General features: G+C 41.4%; 1 protein-coding gene across 3 annotated transcripts; it reads left to right on the top strand.

The window, feature by feature from the left end:
- Positions 1-479: 479 nt before the first annotated feature.
- MLH3 (mutL homolog 3) lies at positions 480-26,948 on the top strand. 3 transcript variants are annotated; one of them, XM_066627314.1, is made up of 13 exons: positions 480-558; positions 4,476-7,748; positions 11,693-11,791; positions 12,482-12,552; positions 14,410-14,514; positions 14,766-14,838; positions 15,696-15,767; positions 17,620-17,728; positions 20,191-20,350; positions 21,755-21,778; positions 22,709-22,787; positions 23,117-23,268; positions 26,583-26,948. In XM_066627314.1, exons 2-13 carry the CDS (start codon positions 4,541-4,543, stop codon positions 26,667-26,669), a joined length of 4,239 nt encoding a protein of 1,412 aa, XP_066483411.1. In that variant the 5' UTR covers positions 480-558; positions 4,476-4,540; the 3' UTR covers positions 26,670-26,948. The 3 variants fall into 3 exon arrangements, with proteins under 3 accessions (XP_066483411.1, XP_066483427.1, XP_066483420.1); XM_066627323.1 differs by lacking the exon at positions 480-558 and adding an exon at positions 577-649; XM_066627330.1 differs by lacking the exon at positions 11,693-11,791.
- Positions 26,949-27,544: the final 596 nt, after the last annotated feature.

Here is a 27,544-nt window from a genome sequence, read left to right as displayed (position 1 = left end):
ATCGCTGAGCATGAACTGGAGGTTGTCCATGACTTTGTGTACCTTGGCTCAATGATCTCCGACACTCTCTCGATACCGAGCTAAACAAGCGCATCGGTAAAGCAGCTACCTGTATATAGTGTACCATATATATACATATCTCTTCTATCCTATTTATATCCTATATAGGCCCAGTCTTGTGTGTGTGTGTGAAAATCAACAAATCTCCAAGGCAAATCCTTATGCTACATATTCCGTTTCTCAAGTGAGCTTGTATTTGCTAGAGCTGCTGTTCCACTTCACCCTTTAAGTCTCAATGAGCATCTGCGGAGTACGGCCGCATCAGCACACCTTGTGTGGGTGGCTTGACCTGCGTGCGCATAAAGACGCCTGTAGGTTGCTGCAGACACAGAAAACAAAGCTCCTACCTACAAGAACAGTCGGAGTTTAGGGGGGAAACTGCAGTTCCCATAATGCATTGCAGTATATTTCAAGGCACGCTGGGAATGGAAGTCCCTTCATACCCCCTTATTGAGCAGGCCTTCGTTGTCATCGCTACTGCCGCGGTCTAGCCTTCAGGTGATTTGCAGCGGAGGCAACTACTAGTCGGTTGGGGGCCGTTGGTGTCCTCCTGCCCTTTGATGAGGGAAGGCGGAGCAACGAGGGACAGGTGGGCTGGGGGGCTGCCTGCCACCGCACCTGGGGAAGAACGAAGGGGACCGAGCTCGCCCCTGCCGGCTGTGGGCGCGGCGGTCGCTGCGCGAGCTGAGCCACGGGCGGGTAGCAGCACTCAGGGGGCCGCCCGGCCTGCCTGCCTGCCTTTGGTGTGGGCTGTCACTGACTTGAGCCTCTGGATCTGGCCTTGACCCGACCCTGGAGGAAAAGAGGGGGAACTGCCCGTGTCTCTCACCAGAACTAGTCTGAGGAAGATGAGGGTCCTGGGGTGCTTTGTACAGCAGTTGCAGAGCAACTGACATGCCTGGAAGTGTTTTTTTATTTATTTATTACAGGTATACGTCACCCTTCCTCTGAGGAGCTCAGGGCTACCCCATTGAATCCTCACGACAACCTTGTATGGTAGGCCATCGAGAGAGAGAGAGAGAGAGAGAGAGAGAGAGAACAGGGGTGTGTGGTGCGTGGGGAGGCAGGTGAGGCAGAGCCTCCCCACTGGAGTCCTTTGGAAAGCTCAGCTGCTGTGTGATGCGCTGCCCATGGGTTGTGGGTGCTTGGACACCTCACATGGCGGTGGCACTTTCCAAAGGACTCTGGTGGGGAGGCTCTGCTTCACCTGCCTCACCTGCCTCCCCACCATGTGCCTCACAGGTGGCAGCGCTTTTCGAAGGACTCCAGCTGGGAGGTTCTGCCTCACTTGCCTCCCTACCCACTACACATTCCTGAGAGAGACAGAGAGACACCCACCCAAGGTAACCCACTTCCAGATGGTTCCCTGTGGAGCAAAAACAGCAAAGAGGCTTGTAGCCACTCACTGAGCAGCATGGCTCAGTGGAGTCCTAAACACTGTGCCTCGCACTGGCTCACTGAGGGCCCAGTCCTATCCAACTTTCTAGCACTGGTGCAACCACAATGCAGCCCTAAGGTAAGGGAACCAGTGTTCCCATATCTTGAGAAGGTCTCTGTGACTGCCTCCCCACAACGGGATGAAGTGCACATCCCATTGACGCAGTTACACTGGCAATAGAAAATTGGGTAGGATTGGGCCCCGAGTAGGTTTTGTTTACAGCTAAAGGAGCTGTCATTACACTGGCTCAGGGCAGAAGGAAACGTACAAAGGGTAAAAACAAACAACACTTTATTCATTATCTGGGGTAGGGTTTTAACTGCACAGGAATTCGCACACCTCTAAAACTTCTGGTGGCAATGATTAATAAATCCGAGAAGAATATAATTGCAATTGGGACTGGCTCATCCATGAGGCCAACTGAAACGGTTGCCTCAGGCAGCAATTGGTGGGGTTGCCCATCTCTGTCTGCCTACTTGATTCCACCGCTTCTCCTCTTCCACCTCCCACTCCTTCATAGCAAAAGGAAGAGGGGACAAAGAGTGCTGAGTGAGAACATTGGAAAGTGGGTGGGGGGCAGAAGGTGGCACATCATCTGGTAAGGAAGGGCAGTATTTGACATGCTGCATCAGAATGTCTCAGGCCAGCCCTGATTGCAATAAATAGAAGAAGTGTGAGTGAGTGAGTAAAGTAAAATGCATGCTGGAATTCCAGGCACACTTACCTGGGAGTAAGTCCCGCTGGACACAGTGGGATTTACACATTTAGAGAATTGTGCTGGCAGTTTTTCCATATCTGTAGTTGTTATTACCATCCATGTGCCAGCTCAATAATTTCTATGGCATTCTGCATCTTATAATAATGTTTTAATGCACAGTACTGGCTTAGCAAAGTTGGGGAGAGTATCTTGAACACACAGAGGCAAAAAACAAAATAGAGGTGAGCACTTCTTAACAAGGATCATATATATGATGGTGGTCAAAGAACAATAAAGAGGCTTTTAACAAGGCAGTCAGGTCTCTCATAGTCTGCAGCAGAGTGTCTGTTTACACAACAGAGAGGCTCGATGCAAAGAGGAGGCAATATATCCCCAGTAGCCTGTGCACCCAGCTAGGGTCTGGCAGGGAGTATCTGTTTACACAACAAAAGCAATAGATTGGACTGAATGTTCACTTAATAACCTAATTGCATAACAATGGGGATTGGAGAAGTATCCTGTCATTAAGTGGTGCACACCTGTACATTTAAACTAGTAATTAGACATGTGAACGGATTGCTTTTCCTTTGGTGACCTATGTATGTTTTAATTCATTAAAATCCGTTGTCACAACTTACTTTTGGTATTAGTAGCTTGGGAATTTTGTTGTGGATATTCATAAGGTTTTGATAGAATGTATAAAAGTGATCAATCAACTTATAAAGAATAGTATTCTGCAATTGAGCTTTTCTAACAAGGGAACTGGGCTTTGATGTTATGCGGTACCTGCTGTATTTGTTTACTCAGGAGGAAGTCTCACTGTTTTCAGTGAGCTTACTCCCATGTAAGAATATACAGGTTTGCGACATAAGAACATAAGAACATAAGAACAGCCCCACTGGATCAGGCCATAGGCCCATCTAGTCCAGCTTCCTGTATCACACAGCGGCCCACCAAATGCCCCAGGGAGCACCCCAGATAACAAGAGACCTCATCCTGGTGCCCTCCCCTGCATCTGGCATTCTGACATAACCCATTTCTAAAATCAGGAGGTTGCGCATACACATCATGGCTTGTACCCCATAATGGATTTTTCCTCCAGAAACTTGTCCAATCCCCTTTTAAAGGCATCTAGGCTAGACGCCAGCACCACATCCTGTGGCAAGGAGTTCCACAGACCGACCACACGCTGAGTAAAGAAATATTTTCTTTTGTCTGTCCTAACCCGCCCAACACTCAATTTTAGTGGATGTCCCCTGGTTCTGGTATTATGTGAGAGTGTAAAGAGCATCTCCCTATCCACTCTGTCCATTCCCTGCATAATTTTGTATGTCTCAATCATGTCCCCCCTCAAGCGTCTCTTTTCTAGGCTGAAGAGGCCCAAACGCCGTAGCCTTTCCTCATAAGGAAGGTGCCCCAGCCCCGTAATCATCTTAGTCGCTCTCTTTTGCACCTTTTCCATTTCCACTATGTCTTTTTTGAGATGCGGCTACCAGAACTGGACACAATACTCCAGGTGTGGCCTTACCATCGATTTGTACAACGGCATTATAATACTAGCCGTTTTGTTCTCAATACCCTTCCTAATGATCCCAAGCATAGAATTGGCCTTCTTCACTGCCGCCGCACATTGGGTCGACACTTTCATCGACCTGTCCACCACCACCCCAAGATCTCTCTCCTGATCTGTCACAGACAGCTCAGAACCCATCAGCCTATATCTAAAGTTTTGATTTTTTGCCCCAATGTGCATGACTTTACACTTACTGACATTGAAGCGCATCTGCCATTTTGCTGCCCATTCTGCCAGTCTGGAGAGATCCTTCTGGAGCTCCTCACAATCACTTCTGGTCTTTACCACTTGGAAAAGTTTGGTGTCGTCTGCAAACTTAGCCACTTCACTGCTCAACCCTGTCTCCAGGTCATTTATGAAGAGGTTGAAAAGCACCGGTCCCAGGACAGATCCCTGGGGCACACCACTTTTCACCTCTCTCCATTGTGAAAATTGCCCATTGACACCCACTCTCTGCCTCCTGGCCTCCAACCAGTTCTCAATCCACGAGAGGACCTGTCCTCTAATTCCCTGACAAAAGCTCTCTCTCTCTCTCTCTCTCTCTCTCTCTCTCTGTGTGTGTGTGTGTGTGTGTGTGTACTATGTATAGTATAGGCCACAAAAATGACCATAGAAACAAGTTAGGGAAATATTAAGGGATTTTCTGAAAACTTTTCATTGAAAATAAACTAAGCTTGATTCTTTTCTGTTTCTTTATTTCTGACAAGGAATTCAGAGAAAGAGAAAGTGCAATGCATATCCAGTTGCCTGAGTTTTTCATCCTGCTCTTGCAATGATCAAATGCTTGACTGAAGAAGTGCAAGCTAGTTTGCGTTCTGGAGTGGCTATCAGCTCACTGGGTCAATGTGTGGAGGAACTTGTTCTCAACAGCATAGATGCTCATGCAACGTGCATCGCCATTAGAGTGGACTTGGAAACCTTTAAGATCCAGGTGGTGGATAATGGCTGTGGAATGGGAAAAGAAGACCTCAACAAAGTGGGGAGTAGGTATTTTACTAGTAAATGCTTTTCAGTGGAAGACCTAGAAAATTTAAAATGTTATGGCTTTCGTGGAGAAGCTTTGGCGAGTATTGCAGACATGGCCACTGTATTGGAATTATCATCCAAGACCACTAAAACAGCAAGAACCTTCCAGAAACTTTTTCACAATGGAAAAGGACTGGAAGTCTCAGAAACAGAATTGAATAGACCAAGTGCAGGAACAACAGTAACTGTGTACAACTTATTCCACCAATTACCTGTGAGGAGAAAGTCCATGGATACGATATTGGAATTTGAGAGAGTGAGGCATAAGGTAGAGGCTCTTTCACTTATGCATCCCTCTGTGTCCTTTTCTTTGAGGAATGATGCTTCCTGTTCAATGGTGCTTCAGCTACCCAAGACAAGAGATACGTACTCTCGGTTTTCTCAGGTTTATAATCTAGGTAAATCACAGAAATTACGAGAAATAAATTATAAAGATAGAGGATTTGAAATCTGTGGTTTTATCAGTTCTGAAGGGCATTATAATAAGAATATTCAGTTTTTGTATGTGAATAATAGACTGGTATTGAAAACAAGATTGCACAAACTTATTGATTTTTTATTAAGAAAGCAAAGCATTATATGTAAGCCAAAAAGCGGACCTATGACTTCCAGTCCTGCTCATCATCGTTCTGGCTCAGAGCTCTATGGTATCTTTGTTATCAATGTGAAATGTCCATATAATGAATATGATGTGTGTTTTGAACCTGCAAAAACTTTAATAGAATTTCGCAACTGGGATAGTCTCCTAACTTGCATTGAGGAAGGAGTAAAAGCATTCTTAAAACAAGAACATCTATTTATTGAGCTGTGTGGTGAAGACATTAAAGAATTTAATGAAAACAATGACTTTTGTTTGGGTAACGCTGTAGCTTTAGAGCTTTCTCTCCCCCAAGAGAAAGGCTTGCAGGAAAGTTTTAAGAGAGCTTGTGATAATATTGTGGATTCTTGTGAAATGTTTACTCTGCAATCAAAATCTGTTAGAAGGAAAATAACCCTAGCTAAGACATCTGATCACACTGGACCTTCTAACAGCATAGAAGAAACAGATATTCACCCAGATTTGACTGGTGCTGAACCTGTTCATGAGCTTGGTAGCAATAATGTAGAGAATAGTCAACCTGACAAAAATGGTTTTACTCCCCATCTTCCAAAATTGAGTATTCTGAGCCAACAGCCCGAAGTATTTGATCATCCACAGATAAAGGTCACAAATTCCAAATGTCAAGAAGAACTTTGTGGGCAGGAGAAGTTAGTTGTCTTAGAAAGAGACAATCATTCTGCAGCTTCTTTTTGTACAATGAACTGTGATAAAGATGCGAACAGCCAGAAAGACAGAGTGCTTCAGAAAAGTAGTCCCAGTTTTGAAACTGGGATTGATGGTAATGAATTTAAATGTGAATTTATTTTTGGAAAGGCTCTGGGAAAATATAAGGCAGTGAAAGAGGGCAAGGGACCTCTTAGAGACTCAAATACTAGTGAAGAGGTGGCAATGGGACAAGAACCATTGATGTTGTGTTCCACAGGTCTTGTAACGCACCTGATGCAAAATCAACAATTGCAAAAAACAACAGAACTTTATCATTCATCAAATGGTCAGCGTGTACTAGGTCCAGTTAGTGCCAAGGATATATTTGAAAAAAACATGGGGTTTTCAGGACAGGCTGCAAATACTGGAGAATGTTTGAGAATAACCAGTGGAAGAATATGCACTGCAAATGAACAGATGAAGAGTCAGAATGTGTTTGACCAAAAGAATGAAGTGCCCTCATTTCTTGCTCATGGCAGTACAGATTTTGTGACATCACAGGCCAAAGAATTGATTTCTGTAGGTCCTTCAGATTCTGTTAATAATATAGACTGTGCAATACAGAGGAAGCAAATGGTTCACTTTTCAGCTAGGTCCACACACTGTGTATCTACAAAGCTAAGTTTGCATCCAAAGCTCGGGTCGTTGGATAGATTCAAGAGACATTACGGGAATATCAAAAATATACCTCCAATAACTGATGTGGAAAAGAGGAATGGAGCCTTAGTTCATGTCAAGTCTGTAGAGAATAAAGATCTTTTGTGCTCTAGTACTTGTGAAACTCCAACGAAGGAGTGTGTTGTGTCTAATGAAAGTGATTGTGTTTGCCTTCTTCCCTTAGAAAAGTCTGGACACTCCTCCAGAGAAAGTTCATTAAGCAAAAAAGTGTTGAATGTTAGAGAGAGCCCGCTGATATTGGCAGATTATGCTGCAATCCAAAAGACAGCTCTACCTGTTAAAGTCACAGGAACACTTGCCTCTAAAGTATCTAGAATGAAGGGAAACCTTAAACCATGTTTAAGCCCAGAACTTATAGAGCAACCTTCTGAACAAGTCCAAGCATATTCAGGCCAAAAAGATGAAGGCAGAGGGGAGCTAGCATCTCAAAACAATATTTTGCTGAATACTTCTCAGATAGCTCAATCGTCTCCAGAAGAAATAGGATCAGAAAGTCACAGCTTTTCCTCCGAAGAGCCAGGTCAACCTACAAAAAACTCTGGGACAAGAGTAGAGGATGGTGAAGATACTGTCAGCCATTTTTTCATTGACACTGATGGGGAATATATAGTCTCCCAAGATAGAAGTTTGCCACTATCCAGTGCAGGAGTGTGTTCTGAAAGCACCCGTGAAAACATAGGTATTGTGGATGGTTATTCAAAGCAAGCTGTGAAAAATGACGACCTCACATGTGTGAGCTCACCTCACTGCGGTAACATGGAAGGTGCCGCAGGTAATGCAGGTACAACTGAGAATGAGCTGTTGCATCCTTCTGAGTGGCTTCTTCAATTTGATGGGTCATTGGGCAGGACAGTTTACATTAACAAAATGACTGGCTTGAGCAGCTACAGTGCTCCTCCTAGTGAAGAACCTCATGCTGTGTGTACGAAAGATATAACTACAGTGGCTGTAAATGTTGTCACAGAGAATGGTAAGTTCACAGTATAGCATTTTGTATTTCCATATAGTGTTATGACAATGAATGAGTCAAAAATGAAATCAATTTGCAGATCTCTAAATGGTAATCCAATAATTTGGGTACCAATAGGCTTTTTCCAGGCATTTCCCTTTAATGGTATGAACATGGTCCTGGCTTCAATCTGCACTCTTGTTTCAAAAAATTAATTAAGTTTTCTTCTAACAAGTTGGCTAAATATTTTTGCTACAATAAAAGTATTTTATTTATTTAGCATATGGCATTTAATACATGGACTTATATATCAATTAGACTAGATCAAATGTCAATGTCCAGTTCGTCAGCCATTCAAGGACAGTTACCTTCATTGAAAAAGTCAGACCATGGGCCAGTATACGCTTTCAGTTTGCAACCAGACACAACGTGGTATATGGTTTGGTGGGAAAACCCGCAATCACACTGTGGGGTAGATACTAGCCCCCATTTAAACAATGGGTCCTGACTAACACCACGTAGGGTATGGATCCTGTTCAAAGTTTTCCAGTGCTGGCGAGGTAAGTCGAAACCTGGCACCTTAAGTGTAGGATCATCTATATATCTACCCTTTTCTGGGCGTTCAACTGTCCATTTAGCTTTTCATTGGGCATTGATGTTAAAATTGTTGTGCAGATGTTGTGCAATTGCCAGAGAAGGCTTCCTGGATTTAAACCTACTGATTGATAGATGAAGAAGTTCAGCATGTACTGGTAAAAGTGTGTTGTTGGTGATTTTTCTATATCCTTTCACTAAAGCCTCTTGTCTCCTTAGGGCTGGTGGTGCCATGTGTCTCTGTAGGGCTGGTGGTGCCCAAACGGGGAGCCAACAGACAGGAGTGGGTCTTACACAGCTACTTATGATCCTCATGGTTTCATTTAATCTGGCATCAGTCTTGCTAGTATGACAGCTGTTAAGCCATACTGGAGCACAATATTCTGCTGCAGAGTAGATCATAATGCTGATGTTCATAATCATAAAGCTGATGTTCTGAGAGTAGTGACTTGAAGCTCCCCATCTTGTTCCTATTAATTTCTGGAGTATGTTGTTCCTGGTATTGATTTTTGTGGACATGTTCTTGAGGTGTGACTTATAAGAAAGAGTTGGTCCAAAGTTACTCCAAGATATTTTGGATGAGGATTGTAAGGGAGTACATTGTTATTTGGATAGACCTTCGGGACTGCATTAGCTAATTTATTGTTAAGGTAGAAGCATGTAGTCACCGTTTTGCTGATACTGGGTATTAACCTCCAGTCAGCAAAATATTTTCCCAGGATCTTGAGGTCTTCTGAGAGGAGGACATCCAGCACCTCCATGTTTTTTTTCCCTGCACTGCTAGAGCCAAGTCGTTGGCCAGTGGTGTAGCTAATAATTGTGTAGTCCGCTGCAAAGCTCAAAATGTTGCCCTGGAAGTGATGTCACAACCGGAAGTGATGTCACATCTGGGCTTTTTCAGAAGTGAAAAGGCATCTATCTACTCTCTGGGGTCAAAGAAGATTTGTAGCCCCCCCCCCCCAAGACAAAACTCAAATTAATTAATTAAATAAAAAAAAGTGTGCCCCTGATAGGTTTGAGACACTGTATTGGGGTGAAGAGGGATGGTTATTCTTCTCTTGCTAAATATATGAGGAGCACTTCTTGAACAATTGATGGTCTCATACGTCTCATATGTCAGTTTTGAGTTAAGAAAATCCACTTTTTGTTCTATAAGGCAATTGTGTTTTCATTTTCTGGTTAATTGTCCATAACTTTTGATAGAATACAGATATTCCAATGGGGTTTATTTCATCGCATTCTACATTAAATTACCTTTCCAATGATATATGGTTGTTGGTATCCTTCAGTCTTGGAAGACTATGGTATTGCGCTCTGAATGGTGGTTCTGGAACAGAGTGTCCTCTCCAGTGCGCAAAGCCTGGGTAAAGTAGGTATGGAGGATAGGCTGTTACCCATGCAGCAAATCCCCCCTCTCCACGTCGCTGAAATGGTCCAATGGAAAGGCAGAGGCCAATACGGTTGGTTCCAGCGGCGTCGCAGGAGTTGCCAGGACGTGACTGTGGTCAGCCATGAACTGCCTCAGGGACTCCGGCTCCGGATTTTGCCTCGAGGTTGACTCCTGAAGCCTTTTGCATAACTGGATGTAGCCACAAGGCAGTGGAGGTTTGGGATCAGAGTTTTCCTTCTCTCAGATGAGCTGCCTTCCCAGGCCGACGAGTCCCACCTACCCGGTGATATATAACGTGATATATAACGTGATGGTATTAATCATATATACCAAGATTTTCACAATTTTGGTCACTAGTGTCAAGCTCAGCTTGTTGCCCCCCTAAAGCTTGATGCCTGGTGCAACTGCTACTCCATGCACCCCCTTAGCTACGCCACTGTCGTCGGCTTATCCAAATTTACATCCCCTTGTTACTGGCAAGTCTGAGATGTACAGGTTAAATAGTGTGGGTGCCATTACAGAGCCTTGTGGGAGGCCGTTGTTTAACCTTCTTACCTTACTTGCATTGTCCCCCATTATGATCTGAAAAGATCTTTCACTTAGCATATTGTTCACTAATTGATACAGTTTTTTTACAGGGGATGATGTGATACAATTTAAATAGCAGACCCTCCCTCCACATGGTGTCATATGCCACAGTTAAATTGATAAATACAACTATAGTTTTTAAACCTCCTTGAAAGCCAGCCTTGACATAGCTTGTCAAGTTCAACACCTGGTCAATACAGCTACGATTTTGTCGAAAGTGTGCTTGTTCTACAGACAGATAAAAGTAATATACCCTGTTTCCTGAACTGTCAATATTGATCCAAGGGCGTCCAAATATCTGCATGACTAAAAACGTTGTTAAATCAAATTCTGTTTACACAAAGTATGCTCAGTTTGCATCCATATGAAGGATTGGTAGTAAATGTCAATAATAGGGAGTTCAGGGCAGTGTTTCCCAAATTGTGAGTCTTGGCCTGATTTTTGATGGGTTGTGGGCCTGCTGTGACCGGGGAGCTACAGGGCAGTATGGCACCTGGAAACACAGCGCGACACAGCCAATGATGCAGGTCGTGTGCTGGCATGACATGGAAGTCACTTCTGGGTTGTTTGCCATATTGCCCTGCAGTTCCTTGGTCACAGCAGGACTGGGCATCCATCTTGGACACAAACGTGGGTTGCAAAGATAAGAAGTTTGTGAACTGCAGGCTTAGGGTAATGGGAGTTGTATTACGGTATTTCTCAAACTATTTGAAACCAAGCCACCTTTTAAACTCACTGCACCCTTGAATCTCTCAACCAATGGGTTTCTGTCGCTTTGATAAATCAGAACATAGAATTGTTGCGTATAGCATGCCTGCAAACTACCATATGAAGATTTGTGGGGCATTAATGCCAACACTGGCATTAGAAGAAGATCAGAAAGAAAATCTCCATTGTAAAATCAGTGAGCTATGGAAAGAGGGAGGAACAGTTGTGGTCAGAAGCTCTTGTATGTTCTCTGCCTTTTTTGCTGTTTCCATGGTTAGGTTAGCAATTTTGGTAGCTACAATGCCAAACTCTAACTGCAGGGAGGACTGTGTTTTTGGCTCATCCTGTTGCAGAATCTTCTCCCTCTCTGCAGTATTGTGCCCTGCCCAATATCGAACACTTCGAACACAATATCTTTTCGAACACTTATGTGGCATGTTTTATTATATCTGTACAGATAATGTAAGGTTTAACTTGCTAAAGTCTCTTTAGTCATTCATATTGCATTGTATGTGTCTTTATTTCTCCATTTTAACATTGAACATGGTGTGATAGTGTTTTGTGTTTTTTTTATACAGTGCTAATTACTCTTGATCCTTTAATAGTAAACATAACAATTGTACGTTTTTGAAGACTTCTCCCTGTAAGAGTGCATACAGAAGTAATTTTTTTGTTGGGTATTTAGGGTTGCAGTTCAGATGTCATCCCTTTAGAACAGAACTTATTGTGCCCTTCCTGCCAAGACCTCAGAAAGAGAGGAATTTGGCAAGCCAAGATTTCAGAGGTAGGCCCAGTTTGCCAGAACACAGAGTACAATGTTAAATAATAACAAACCAAAGAATTTTGCCAGCTGTCCCAACAGGAACTTGGAGTGACTCAAAGTCTTTTAACAATGGGACTTGTATGAATCACTTGATGTGTGGAATCAGAAATAACTTGTTTAGAGTCAAAGTCAATTACCATGCAATTCTGAATAGCATGAGGTGCCCAGTTCTATGTAAACAGTGATTTGAAGAGGAATTACTTAATCCCCTTGTCTGGTTGTCTTCATTCTAGTCTGGAAATGACGCCAGTGATTTAATTTTTGAGATTCTTATCAATCAAGGAAAGTTGAATCATTGTTATGGTATGTGCATTTTTTCCCTCTGGGGCTAGAATGGGCAGCTGACTGTAAGCCCTCTTTAACATTTCAGGGCATGGTGGCTTGTGCCAAAATGCACATTGGGGAGAGATCCACTATCCATTTTAACAGTTTTTCCCAACAAGCACAGACCTGCTTAAGTACAGATTTGGGGAGGTAATGGGTGGTGTTAATTAAACTCTACTTCATTTTCTTCTGCACAAATAGTGCAGTGACTGCTTAATCTGTGTACTTAGTTATAAAATAAAAACTCTTATGTTGAACTTCATACTAGGCAATGAATGCACTTTTCCCTAATTAGAGTTTCAAGATTATATGTACATTTTCTTCTAGATACTCAAGGAGAGTCTCTTCAGTCCTTGTTTGCAGAGTGGGACAATCCTCTGTTTGCTCGCTATCCAGAGGTGGGTTGTACTATGAAGCCAATATTTGTTGGGAATTGCATCAGTTCTATGATATGTTGTGATTTTTGGAGCTAGACAATAAAACAAAATTGTTGCATTAAGTCATAGTTTTATAATAATCACAGAGAATTGTCACTGATGTGTCTTTCTATAATATCTTTTTATATCGCACACTGCAATTTGGAAGTTGGCAGTAGTACTGCTCGTAATTTCCCAAAAGTTTATCCTGTTTTATTTGGAATTCAAAATGCTTTTGTAGGCCCCATGTATGTGACCAGCACAACAATCTTGACTTAGGATAAGGCACTAACCATGGAAATAATTTATAGGGCAGTCTTCTGCTCTATCTGGCAGTTGAAAATGTTAATATGTTTCTTAGCTCTTTCTGTGTTTGAATTGTTTGTTTTATATTTATGTCCCACTTTTCAGGAGAAACCTCTTGAGGCAGCTAAAACATGAAGCAACTGTTATATTAGGACAACATTAAAGAATAGCAGTAGAAGGGTCATCCTATAAACCAGATTAAAACAGTGCATAACAATAACAATATGATTATTTTGTGGCAAAGTGATTAACCCTGTTGAGTTAACTGGACTCTAGCATGTGATGGGATTAAATTGAGTTATTTTGCACCTATGGAAATGTGCTGTTTTTATTCTAAATATATTTACTTACTAATTAAACTCAGTAAGTTTATTTACTAATTGTTTAGTTACTAATTGAACTCAATAGAAACTATTTCCAAGCAGATGCATAAGCAAGGGGGAGTAGAGCTCCATGACTTGTCCTATAGCAGGAGCTGTGATGCCATTGGCAGGAGCGCTGCCTTTGAACATTTTTTCAAAGGACCTTTGAAAAGACCTAGCCAAGAAGAACAATCAGGCCAATAGGAGGCAAATTGAGAAAAGTGCTTAGGGGATATAATATCTAGGCTCTATATAATATATAATATCTCTTTTCCAAGGGCTACCTGAGAGATAGTACGTAACTTATGATTAATATTTATTTACTGCTTTTCTTCAACAAAAAGGATCATATAGCTAATACATTTTACCTGGGAGTACGTCCTCTGTTGCACACAATGAGACTTTACTTTTGAATAAAATGTATTTAACTGCCTAGACTAGCACTCTAAAATGCATTTAATAATTACTAGAATATTTTTAATTCCATTTTTCAACTTCTATACCTTTATTTTAAGCTGTTAGAACCCCTTCCACAAATTTGGGATGACATGAGCTGGATTTTTGATTCATGCATCCTAAGTTTCAATGTAGGAATAAAGGACAGGAGAAGACTCTTGATGAAATTTAAAGTTTATTTTTGTTTTCTTTTGTTACTGGAGCATGGCTATTTGGGATATCGTGAGGAGCTCTTACACTTCAAAATTATTGACAACACTACTGCTTCCAAGAAGATATGCTAGCATACTTTCACATGTCTGTACAGTACACTGCTGCTATTGCTGCTGCTTAATTGAGAATAAAGCATTGGAACAAGTCTCCTTCACTATGAAGAGATGAATTATAGCAGGATGATGTGCATGCTCTCATTAGATATGTATGCACTGTGACAGCTAATTTCAATATAAGAGGTTGTAGTTTTATATCTACACACAACAATTACTGATTACTGCTGATAGTCACTTCCGTCAGGGATCCTCATTGCTGATGTGACAATGTGTTTAGCTTCCCATATAGGTTGTTTGAATCACACAGGGAGTAATCTATTTGGATTGGCTTTTGAGTTCCATTAGGAAAAGATTTTTCAAAATATTTGTCAGTATGATTTTGTAGTCTGACGCAGGTCGTTCTGGTGGGTGTCCTAAGAAGTTATTTGTGATTCTTTGTTTTATAGGTTGCTGTTGATGTGAGCAGTGAGCAGGCTGATAGCCTTGCTGTGAAAATCCATAACATTCTGTATCCTTATCGATTCACCAAAGAGATGATTGACTCAGTTAAGGTAAATTTTCTAGCACTTGCATAAGTGTAAGTATTGCAACTTGTCTGTCTGTCTACTGTTCTGTTGATTTTGAAAGATATAGACAGGGAAGCAGTTAATACTTATAATCTGCAAATAATGTTTTCTTGATGAGTATGCTATATTAACAAGTTGTTGGACATCTAGTGAAATCTTAATTGTTTGTATTGCATGATTATACAGTCATTGTAATTTAGGCTTTTTGTAATGACTAGGCATCATTTGTGTTACAGGTCCTTAATCAAGTGGACAATAAATTTATTGCTTGTTTAATCAACACTGGGGAAAATGCAAATAGAGATAAAGGTAAGAATATTGCATCCTCTGACTAAAAATATTTTAAACTTGGCTGTTTATGGGACAGTAATATACTAACTGCTGACTTGTGCTGAATGACACTACTCCAGATGTCACTTTTGGAGCATTTGCAATGGTGTACCAAATGCTGAATCCTGTGCATGATGGCACATGGGTGTAACAAGTTTGATACTGACTTATACTGCTGGGAAACTACCAAAATTAGGAAAACTTTTCCTAAGGCTACTGTGTACTAAAATGATTACATGAGTAAGCTGACTCCAAAAAAATATGAAGTGTACTTTGTTCAAAAAACCAAATACCAGTGAAATCAAGAGTAATTAAAGCTTTCCAAATGTGCTACAGAAATTCCAATTTATTAACTAACTCAAAAAATTTATATATTCAGAATTAAAGAATGCAGTCCTCCAGATGCGTTGATGGTATCAGTTCTGTGCATGGTAAATTTACTCAGCACATATCTGTGCAAAATGGTTTAAGAAAATACATGTTTTAAAATTATGATTATTGTCCAGCTGACAATATTGATTGATTAAATATTGACTCATGCACTTTGGTCTTGAATAGCATGTTCCCTGTTAGTAAAGAATATGTCTCTGATATAGTGATGAGAACAATTTTCCTTCTAATCTTGTCTCAGTTGAACTGGGCCAGCATAGTGTACTGTAGTATAGTGGACAGGCTCAGATTTAGGTCTCTAGTCAACCAAAGAGCTCCCTGGGTAACCTTAGCCAAATCACTGTCACTGGCCTATCTCACAAAGTGAGGGCAAAATAAGATGATAATTGTAAGATGTATGCCAAAAAATGCTGTAGAAGTTATGATGATATTTTTTACATTTCCAGATGGAAACCTCCTTGTGCTAGTGGATCAGCATGCAGCCCATGAACGTGTGCGCCTTGAGCAACTTATCACAGGTACAGATCCAAATCATCGGGGAAAGTGGATTTTTCCTTGGAGAATAATGTGGGGGATGTACAAACTATACCAGTGATGTATAGGTAATTAATTGTAGGTACCAAAAATATGGCTTTAGTTTGATCATGTGATTGTTCCCAATGATGGCAAAGAGCTTATGAACATAGGAACCTGCCTTCTTACCAAATCAGACCATGGAGTCCATCTAGCTCAATATTGTCTATAGTGACTGGAGTGGCTCTCAAGATTTAGATAGGAATCCTTCCAAATCTTACCTGGAGATGCCAGGGATTGGACTTGGACTATTTTCCTGCAAAGGTTGTACTCTGTCACTGATCTATGAGTCCCTAGAGTGTGTGAGTTTCCTTTGTTTGTTTGTTTTTTTGTTAGATACTATATTTGAAGCAGAATGTGCATCTCTTATAGCACAATCCTATACATGTATACTCAAAAAGAAATTCCATTGAGTTTGATGGGGCTTATGCCCAGGTTGGTGTGCATGGAATTGCCAGCTTAACTTCCTTACCGAAAGGATATGACTTTTTGAAGCTTCACTGGATTCTGGCTGCATCTCCGGAAGGCACAGCAGCAGTCCATCATGCTTGTAACAGTTCATTGACCTCCTCATGAACAAGAGCTATGTGTTTCCTAAAAGGAAGAGCCCAAAAGAAACTTCTCTGGTTGTGGCCTGCCAGCAAAAATTGCTCAAGAATGTGAAAAGCCTTCTGTGAGAAGTGTTTATTGAAGGGTTTAAATGGAGTCACTATACTTTTAACAATTTGCTCTGTTATTTTGTGGGCTGGGCATTTGTTGAAGGAAATGTTATAATAAATGTTGCCTATTAAGTTGGCTATGGCTGGGAATTGTAGTGTATCAATTAACAAACCTGTTGCCAAGACAAATAGCACAGAGAATACTTTTGTTTTAATAGCATCAGTGGCTGGAGAAAAGAGAATGTGGTAATTTAGTTTTGCATGCTTGAGCTGTGTTCCAAACCCTAGTGCTGTAGAATCAGACAGTGATTATAGTTCTTGTTTATAACTCTTGTTTATAACTATAAGAGTAATTTTATTTATTTAATCATTTTTAATTAATTTAAATTAAATATGTATTTAAAATTTAAATATTGTGTTTAAATTTAAAAATTTAACAAAGGACATGTTCTAAAACTTCATTAAAACAACTTTTAAAAGTCAGTGCATAGAACAAAGCCATCAGCACACATAAAACCATCGTGCGAGAGCAATGAAAAGTAGCAAATGAAGTGTAGTAATAAAAATCATTATCAGAAGAGAAGTGGACACACAAGCAGAACTGTGATGCTCGATCAAACCAAACAATAAGCAACTGTAACAAAGGGAGCAATAAGGACAATTAACAGTAAACAGTGTTTCTCAAACTGTGGGTTGGGATCCACTAGGTAGGTCATGAGCCAATGTCAGGTTGGTCCCCATTCATTTCAATATTTTATTCTTAATATATTAGACTTGATGCTACCATGGTATGTGACTGCATCTGGGGAAATGTTACAGACCTGTACTTTTAACAACCAACTATGTATGTTCCTTTAACAATGATAGTAAATGGGATTTACTCCTGGGTAAGTGTGGGTAGGATTGCAGCCTAGGATTGTTAAAAATTTTCCTGTTTGATGATGTCACTTCTGGTCATGACATCACTTCCGGTGGATCCTGACAGATTTTCATTTTAAAAAGTGGGTCCTGGTGCTAAATGTGTGGGAACCACTGCAGTAAAACATTCAGACAATAAACAGCAGCAAGACCAGAGTCCTATACCCCAACCAAATCATAATGAAAACATTCAGTAATGCTTCTGTTATTCTGTCATCAGATTCCTATGAGAAGCATCCTGAAGCATCAGGCAAGAAGAAATTGTTGTCTTCCACTGTGTGTCCTCCATTGGAGATTGAGGTAACAGAGGAGCAGAGGAGACTCTTATGGTCAGTATTAGCCAGAGTGTGTAATGTATTGACTATGTCTTCAAAAGATAGGTTTACCTATAGCCAGAGCTGGAATATCTATTCTCTCTTAAGCAGACTATGCAGTTCAGATTTATTTATTTATTTCCCACCTTTGCAGGGTTGGCCTTGCCATGAAGCAGTTTGAAACACATAGAGGGGCATCCTTGGAGGAGCAGCAAATGGATGAGCCCCAGGCCATCTCTCTGCTGCCCTCTCCATCCCACTGCTCCATTGGGGGCTCTGATCCTCTTCCAACATACTGAGCGCAAGTTAGAAGAGGATTTCTGCAGTGGTAGCCTGCCTCCAGTGTTGCTGGAGGAAGAAGAAAGCTGCCACGGCTCCAAATTGCTTCTGTACCACCTTCTTGGTACCTATGATTGCCAAATAGGCAGGAAGAAGTAATTTAGAGCCTGCCCACTTACCCCCATTTCCTTTGCTTACAAAGACCACAGTGTGCAGCCTCTCTGCTCCACAACTCCTCACTGCTTCTGTTGGTAATGAGCAGAAGCAGTGGATGCTGGGTAAGTAAAGAGAAGGGAGGGATGGGGGAGCAACTGCTCATTCACCCATCTGCCTTCCCCCCCCCCCCGCATCCATTGGGGGGTACACATGCATAAGCAAATATGTAGAAGCAGCATTGGTTGGGAATTCAGGCAGTGTGTGGAACATGGTGTCCCTGTGCCTTTCCTCCTGAAATACAGGGCAGTCAAAGTGGCTTACAATAAAAAAATAATTAACAGTGAAAAAAATATAAAAACTACAAAAATTTAAAAAAAACAAAAAAAACAGTAGCAGCAGAATACCAATAATACAGCAGCTAAAATTGCCAGGCCAAAAAGTATAAAATGCAACCAGAAGTGACAAAGAATCCAAACATGAAACACATTCAAGAGGGAAAAGCATAACGGAACAGAAACATTTGAGGCCTCATCAGAAGACTAGCAAGGAGGGCATTTTCTTAATTCTACTGGGAGAGAGTGCCACCACAGAGAAGGCCCTGCACCTAGTCACCACCAACCTGGTTTCTGCCAGGAGCAGCATACACAGTAGGGCTTTTCAGTTGTTACCAGACAGACCGGTTCATATGGGAGGAGATAGTTCTTCAAGTACACTGGCCCCAAGCCATATAGGCTTCAAACCAGCACCTCGAACTGTGCTTGGAAACATACTAGCAGCAAGTGTAGTTGCAGGGACAGCAATCAGACTGAGTCAAACCACCAAGCAGCAGTTGTAGAAAGATTATTAGGGCAAGGGATCTAATCTTTGGGAACAAGATAGATACAATTAACCTGAAGAAATTATTAAAAGGGAAGTGTGGGTGGGCGTGAGCATGTTGCCAGCTTTCTCACATTTAAAAGGATGTCAGTCAGAAGAAGATGGGGAATAATTGTTCACCTGAAGATGTTTTCTTCATAACATTATGTTTTGTTTTATATGTAGCAGCACCAGTATGCATGGGCTTTACACAGAGTGAAGAGAAAGGTCCCTGCCACAAAGGGCTTGCAGAATAGATACTGACACAGACAATAATGGGGAGAGAGATAGGGTGTGACGAACAAGAACCTCTCTCCTGAACATCCCCCTTTCCCCCCTAAATGACAGCTCTCTGAGTATACTGAGGTTTACCTGGTGTTCAGCCTGTTGCAGCCTCCATTCTGGCTAGATCTCTGGGTCACACATAGTCTTCTCTTTCAAATGTACGTATATTGAAGTCCCATGACTGCCTGGTATTGCTGCAGAAACAATAGCCTTGAGTGAAAACCTTCAGGATTTCTGCTGGGTTTAGCTCACACTTGGTCATTAGTGCATGTCATGGTCCCTCCTCCTCCTTCCTCCTCAGAGAACTCAGCGAGAGGTCTGTCAGTTGGCACAACTGAGGGCTGGCAATTCCTCATGCAGGAACTGTAGACCACTAGGCACATACTTCTTAGTGGAATTTATGAGTTAACAACCTCTTTGTGCTGCTGCTTTACAGAAAAATTGTTCATCTGCCCCAAATATCCATTCTTGTTTTTTCTATATTGTAACTTTCAGAAAATTTGTTTACACCATAAATCATAATTAAATTGCAATAAAAATGGTTAGGTACCAATATTTACTTGTCATTTAAAAAATCCATTGATTTGCTTCAAAATATTCCTGCCATATGCGGGCCACCACAAAAGCAAAAGAAGCTGCCTTTCTGGTAGTACAGTATTGCTATTTAAAAATAAATTAACTTTTTGGTTGAATTGACCTGTGGAAAATACTCTGTAACGGCACCATATAATTATTCTTTATTTCTTTGTAGAATGGACAACTCCACAAATAGTGATGGGCATCTTCTACACTATATTTCTTTTTTTGAGAAAATGCAGTAGTCATAGCTGGGAAGATTGCAGGAAAAAGACATGTTTTGGGTTTTTCGGTTTTGAGTTTTATTCTTACATTTTAATTGCTAGGTGCTACCACAAGAAGTTGGAGGACTTAGGTCTTGAAATATCCTTTCCAGAGAACAATCCCTCTCAGATTCTTGTTGGAAAATTGCCGCTGTGTTTTGTGGAGAGAGAGGCCAATGAATTGCGCCGGGGAAGACAGACAGTGGCTAAGAGTATTGTGCAGGTCAGTTATGGACACAGATAATATGGCTACTCTAAATCATATTTGTATCAAACCAAAAATTATTGAAGTAATATTGAAACCAGAACTATTTAGTGTGGAAGAACTCCAAGCATACCTCCATACTGTGGGTCATTTTTACTGTGCAACATGAGCTTCGTTCAGGGTCTGCAGAACTTATGGAAATCATTTGAAAAAAAAAATACCCATATGCACTCCCTTAAAAGGCCCTGTGCAGATGCTTTTCAGTCCTTTGAACTGCATTGCTTCCTGAGCTAGAAGTTCTTGATTCAATTTTATAAAACCATCAAAGCTAAAAAAGAAAGAAGCAATTGTATTGACATTTTAAATCATTAATGTTAATAAGCATACTATGCAAAAGGAACATGGGTGGGTGTTTTTCTATTATTTGTAGTAGAGAAGTACATAGTCTGCTGCTTCTCCCCCAAATTGGTTTGCTTTTGTTTGCACACATACTTTTTGTCTGTCTTGGGAGAAGAGCACATTCAGTTTTTGACATTGCTAGTTATCACTTTTCAAAATTTGTGGTGCTACTGCTTGGGTTTTTGCTCAACTGAGAGCAGCTGTGCAAAAGTGTAATGAATGTAACTATTTGCCCAAGTTTGAGTTACTCTGGAAGCACTAGGAAGTGCATATGTGTTGTCCTGTTACTAGTTGTATCCCTCTGCACAGCAGCCTAGTGTGCATCTTCTGTGGGGATTTCCTTGTGGAAATGCTATCACTGACTTAGGTGTAGATTTTTGAAGATTTGGAAGTGTGAGTAGAATCAAAACATTGACAGGACTGCAAGTAACATTTTGTTCTGAGGTGCTTCCAGATTAAAATTGTTTTGATCTACCATTTGATCTACTTCAGAATGCCAGATGCAAGGGAGGGCACCATGATGCAGGTCTCTTGTTTTCTTGTGTGCTCCCCAAGGCAGCTGGTGGGCCACTGTGAAATACAAGAAGCTGGACTAGATGGGCCTTTGGCCTGATTCAGCAGGGCTCTTACATACATTGCAACTATGTCTGTGAAAGTTTTCTTTGGTTGCATACAGATCTTGATCAGGTAGAATGGAAAAAAAGATAATAATTCTTACTTATAGGAAGGATACTTGCTGAGGTCATAGATTGGTCATGATAAGATAAAAAGCAATTTAATATTGTGTTCAGAATATGGAGGGCTTCTTAGTTTCATCCAGTGTTTTTTCTTGACACATCTGTTGCATTGTACTCAGTATAGAGTTTTCTGGAAGCAGCATGTTTAGATCTTTTGGATCCTGAAATTATTGCTGTTGGGAGTTTTGACAATCATATGATTCATTTGAATGGCAGATATTTTGTTTGAAGACAAGAAAGGATCGCATTTGATTTAATTGTACATTTTTGCCTTTTGATTTTGTAGGAGTTCATTCGAGAGCAAGTAGAGGTATGTGTGTTCTGTTTTTTAAAGACTGTGAATTGGGGGTGATTCACATGTTACCCTCTTAATGTGGGAGCATATTTGAGTTCCCTTCTGCTCTGCTGGGTGGTTTCCCATCGTAGCTACCCAGAACAGGTAGAGGATGTTGGAGAGGAACTCAGATCTGGCTTACTCCTTGCCCTTCCTTCAAGAATGCGAGAAGGAAAAGGAGCCATACAACAAATCTTCCTTAGCATGGGGCAACTGTTTCAAAGCAGTACTTTGGTCACATAGAACACTGATAGGAGGGAGATCATCGCTCTCTACTTAGGAGATTCAGCATGGAGGGAAGCTCTCGAAACCAGTGCAATACAAGAACAATCCATCCAAGAGAAAAGCCAAATATTAATAAACAAAACCTTGTGCATTTTGAGCAATAAATGGTCTTTCATTAGGGAATCTGTATGCATAACTGTCATCTTAAATCAAGGGAATAAAGAAAATGTGCTGTGCTGCACACAGATTGTTTTCTTATGCAGGATTCTGTAAGAGGGAGAATGGAATTCAGATCTACCGGTACCTATTTTCCCACTAGGAAGGTAGTGTGTGAATCAGACCTTAGTCCAAGTAAGATGTGACTGATTCACATCTTATGAATGTAATAACTGAGAGACAGATAATAACTGGAATAGGCCACTGAAAGTCAATGGTTCATGAGTAACACCAGATAGATGCCTGAGCTCACAACTACCATGACCTACTGAGCACACCCCAATCCCCTACTATGTGGGGTGCATCCAATGGCTGGCCACAACAGAGAATCCAAAATATAATGAGGAAAATATAGACATCTGAAGGGTTCCAGGGTTCTAATAGTCTCTCATTGTCTCCAATTGCTGTAAAGTTTTGTATTACTATAAATCTTCATTTGAGGCAATCTCCTTCTATTGCTTTCAGCTACTGCAGACCACTGGAGGAGCACGAGGGACCCTGCCACTAACCATTCTGAAAGTGCTGGCTTCCCAGGCTTGCCATGGTAAGGAAAGGATTATCTTGTGTCACCTTATTGTTTGACAGCATGACATTAAGCACTTTCAGAGAGGTCAAGAAGAAAAATCCCCTTAAAAGCAGAGTAGCAGTGAACCATAATGCCCCTTGTTGAAGATCCAGGAGCATACTATATGGCTTTTGTTTGTGCTTGAGATCTGTGGCTCTTCTATTACTGAGAAAGCACTTCTGCAAACCAGGTGAATAATGATGAACACAGAATAGGTGCTAATGGGGTCTCCTCCTGTTTTTTGCAACCAGGTGGAAACTGTGTTCGTGATTGTAAAGGTTACAACTCTACACTCTTCTCTTTTTCAGGTGCTATTAAGTTTAATGACAGTTTGACTTTGGAAGACAGCTGCCACCTTATGGAAGCTTTGTCTTGTTGTCAATTACCCTTCCAGTGTGCTCATGGGAGACCTTCCATGCTGCCTCTTGCAGATATAGAACACTTGCAACAGGAAAATCAGGTATGTGATAGAGCAAGGAAAAATGAGCTGGGCCATTTTTAACATCTGTTCTATGTAGATTTCATAGTCACTGATAACTGGATCTCCGTAGAATACACAATTTGAGTTTTGCTTCTCTTCTAGGTCTGATTTGGTCTAGGTCTGATTAGGTCTAGGTCTGATGTTTCTGATTGAAACATGAATTTGTGCTCATGTTAGTATAAAAAACATCCTATCCTATTTCTCATGGTATAAGTAAGCTACTTACTTACAATCCTGTACATGTTTACTGAGAGCCCCAAGTTCAGGGAGACACTCTTGAGTAAGTGTATAGGATTGCAGCCGTAGGGCCCTTTCTTATCCAATTTTCCAGTGCTGGTGCAACCATGCCAATGGAGCATGCACTGCATCCTGTGGTGGGGAGGCAGTCACAGAGGTCTCTTCAAGGTATGGGAACATTTGTTATGGGCTGCATTGTGGCTGCACCGGAGCTGGAAAGCTGGATAGGATTGGGCCCTCAGTTATGACACTTGTCATAACATTTATGATGGTAATTATGGTCCAGTGGTAGACTGTTGGAATTCTGGTGTTGGCATCCTTCAGTCTCGGACTATGGTATTGTGCTCTGAATGGTGGTTCTGGAACAGAGTGTCCTCTCCAGTGCGCAAAGCTTGGGTAGAGTAGATATGGAGGATAGACTGTTACCCATGCAGCAAATCCCCCCTCTCCACATCGCTGAAATGGTCCAATGGAAAGGCAGAAGCCAATACGGTTGGTTTCAACGGCATCGCAGGAGTTGCCAGAACGTGACTGTGTTCAGCCATGAACTGCCTCAGGGACTCTGGCTCCGGATTTTGCCTTGAGGTTGACTCCTGAAGCCTCTTCCATAACTGGATGTAGCCACAAGGCACTGGAGGTTTGGGATCAGAGTTTTCCTTCTCTTAGATGAGCTGCCTTCCCAGGCTAATGAGTCCCATCTACCCGGTGGATAGGGCAACTGTTACCCTGCACAGGCCCAATCTCGTCTGATCTTGGAAGCTAAGCAGGGTCAGGCCTGGTTAGTACTTGGATGGGAGGCAGCCTGGGAATACCGGGTGCTGTAGGCTTATACCATAGTCTTTCAAGACTGAAGGTTGCCAACCTGTTGGAATTAGGCCTGGGCAAACTGGATTAAAATACTAATTCAGCCATGTGTCACTGGGTAGTGCTGGGCAGATCATAAACCTGTAGCAGCTCATGTGCCACCTTTTATGTACAAAATCTTGAATATGCCACTCCACCTTATTTTGGCCCTCTCCTGATCTGCTCACATGGTTTCACTGACCTACATGATCTGCTGAGCCTCAGCTTGGGTAAATAACCCCCGCCTGGACCTTGTCACTCCCTTTCTGGGCCTTGCCTCAGGAGAAGCGCTGTGTACTTGCAGCCATGGAGACCTGTGTCAGCTGGCGTGGCCATGATAGGCAATTTTGTGTGTGCTACTTTGGAAGTGTACATGCCACTAATGGCACATGTAGGTTGGCCACCCCTTATCATATGCCCTCAGCCTCTATTTACTATGTATAAAATGGAACTGTAAAGAATGAACATACAATACAAAACAGCTAAAGCACATGAAGCAGTTTGCCTACAAAAGCGCTGTATTAGTATTATATTTGTTGGTTAAGTTCATCTATCTATTATGACCCTACTTGAGTCCTTTTAGAAGAAAGATGGTACGCATATAGTGTTGAAAATAAAATACATACATCTCCCTAGAACACTCAACTTGCTTCTCCTTCCCCTATTGAAGCAGGTATGGCACAGGCAACAATGCTGGTATTATCTTTCAGTTATGATTTGTGCCATTTGTAATACTCCAACCCTGTCTTCTGAATGTATAGCAATGAAAGTGTAAGCAGTATCTGAGCTCTAATTTAAAAAGAGAATCTGTGTAAGGTTTGGTCTAGATTTGCATACAAATTAGATACATATGAAATTGCATGAAAACTTTGGGTTCTCTTCAAAATTACCTTTTCTTTTATGCAAGTAGTTTTGCAAAAAAATACATGTAGAACTGAAAATCCATGAGAATCTAGTACACTACTCATAGATCTTTCAGTGAGTAAGAATACTCTTGGAAAAAGCAAACATTACATTAGCCTTTCAGTCCATTGAATTTTTTCCCCCTGTCTAATTATAAAGATAATTGACCATGTAAAATCAGCTAGGCATGTTGGCAATACTGAATTAAGAATTTGCAATAAGGGCTACCAGTAAGATGAAACAAATGTTTTATGCATAATTGTACAGCACTGTGGATTTGAGCCTTATACACATATACCACCTTTGAAATTCATTTGTTTCCATGCAGTAGGAAGTGATAACCAAAAAAAATTGAATTGCATGAGAACATATTGCCTATAGATGCATGATTAGTGATGAACACCTGTGCTATTGTATGATTCTTTTGCTTTAATTTTTTGTGTGGGGGGGTGGGATTAACTGGAAATTACAGGCAAGGTAGCTGGATTATTATTTTTTAAATCTTAAATATGTCTTCACAAAGCACATATTAATCTGTGGAATTCATTGCCACTAGGTGCAGTGATGGCTACTAGCTTAGATAGCTTTAAAAGATTAGACCAGTGGTTCCCAAACTGGTGGGACATGACCCACCAGCCAGGAAAGCACTTGTCCCTACCTCTTTAAGGGGCAGGGAGGGGGAAGGCAGCAACGTCATCCCCATGATTGTGTTGCTGCCAGGGATAGTAGGGGTGTTTTTTTTTTTAACTTACTGCAGCCAGTGCTGCAGTCTTGGGCGGTCCAGGGGGCCCTCTGCAGGGCTCCCCATGCCTGCAAAAGTCTAAAAAAAAGAGTATTTCCAGTTTCATCACAAAAACTAGAAGTGCCCCTCTTTTTTACTCTTTTTAAGACTTTGGCAGGTATGGACTCCTCCAGGGGGTTCCAGGTCTGCAGGGCTGGCTGCTAGTAAGTAAAAAAACCCTCTCTGATCCCTGGCAGCAGTGCAATCCTGGGGATCATATTGCTGCCTTCCCCACTTCGCCGCACACACTTACAGTGCTCCCAACTCCCTTGTAGCAGTTTGGGAAGCACTGAATTACAAATTCATAAAGGATGGGTCTGTCAATGGCTAACAGTCATAATGGCTGTGTGCAACCTTCAGGTTCACCAGTGGGATGCCTCTGAATAATAATTGCACTGGTACAACAGCAGGAGAGAGGGATGCCTTTTTCTCCTATTTGTGGGTTTCTCAGAGGCAACCAGACTGGATGGGCCTGATCCAGAAAGGCTTTTCTTATTCATGACTTTAATACTATTTATTTTTCTTCTAGCCTAAACCTAATTTGGTGAAACTAAGGAGAATGGCTAAAGCCTGGCAACTCTTTGGGAAAGAAAAGGACTCCAATGTGACAGAGTGAGTCAGATTCCAGAACTTCAGTGAATACTGGCGCTACTTCAGTAGTATTGTTTATACCACACATCTCCAGGTATTTCTGCTCTGTGTCCCAAGGATCTGCTTTGAAAGCACAGCAGCAGAAGGAACTTCTGTATTTTCAGTGCAGCATAGGAAGCCCGTAGCTTATACTTCATACAACTTTGGCTTCCTATGAAGATGCATTCTGTTCTCCTGGGGAAAGTGGAATGACTTTAGCTAAGCATTTTGGAAAGGCTATTATAATAAAAATTCACATCTTAAATTACTGTTAGTAACTGAACAAAGCAGCAGCCTGTAGTGGTTTCACATATTGCAACACAACAGTGCTCAAGGGCTGCTGCTTAAACCAAATTATTGTTGTGTGTTAACATTTTGATACCACCTTGTAGCATGACTTGGATTAGGAAAATTATAATGCAGAGCTTCTAGATGAATTGCTGTAAGAACAAAAGGGCCTTCTATGATCTGAATGCTTTTCAGTCTGATGCTATCTTGCACCATAGGTTACCTTCCCTTGCAGTGTTCATGAATGCACACAGCACCCTCAATGCTTTAAGATTACAATACTTAAAACAAAAATGGGAACAGGCCCCCCTTCCTCTGTTTGTAAAGAAATTTACCTAGATCTGTATATGGCTGCTTTTGGACTGGATCAGGCAGCTTTGTTGTTTTTCACTTCTACCTCTTGCTTTGAAAAACAAAGTAGAAAAATCAAAGAGCTATAGGGAAATGGGTCATAACAGATTGAAAGTAACTTAGGTGTTGCAAATTTCCTTCTATGTTCAGGCCGTCACTTATGCTCACAAAGAAACATCTCAGGGAAAAATTATCCCCTCTTTCAATGGAACATACAGAAGG

The sequence above is a fragment of the Tiliqua scincoides genome, chromosome 1 (genome assembly GCF_035046505.1).
Source record: "Tiliqua scincoides isolate rTilSci1 chromosome 1, rTilSci1.hap2, whole genome shotgun sequence".
Taxonomy (NCBI): Eukaryota; Metazoa; Chordata; class Lepidosauria; order Squamata; family Scincidae; genus Tiliqua; species Tiliqua scincoides.
This window is presented reverse-complemented; position numbering and strand designations above follow the sequence as displayed.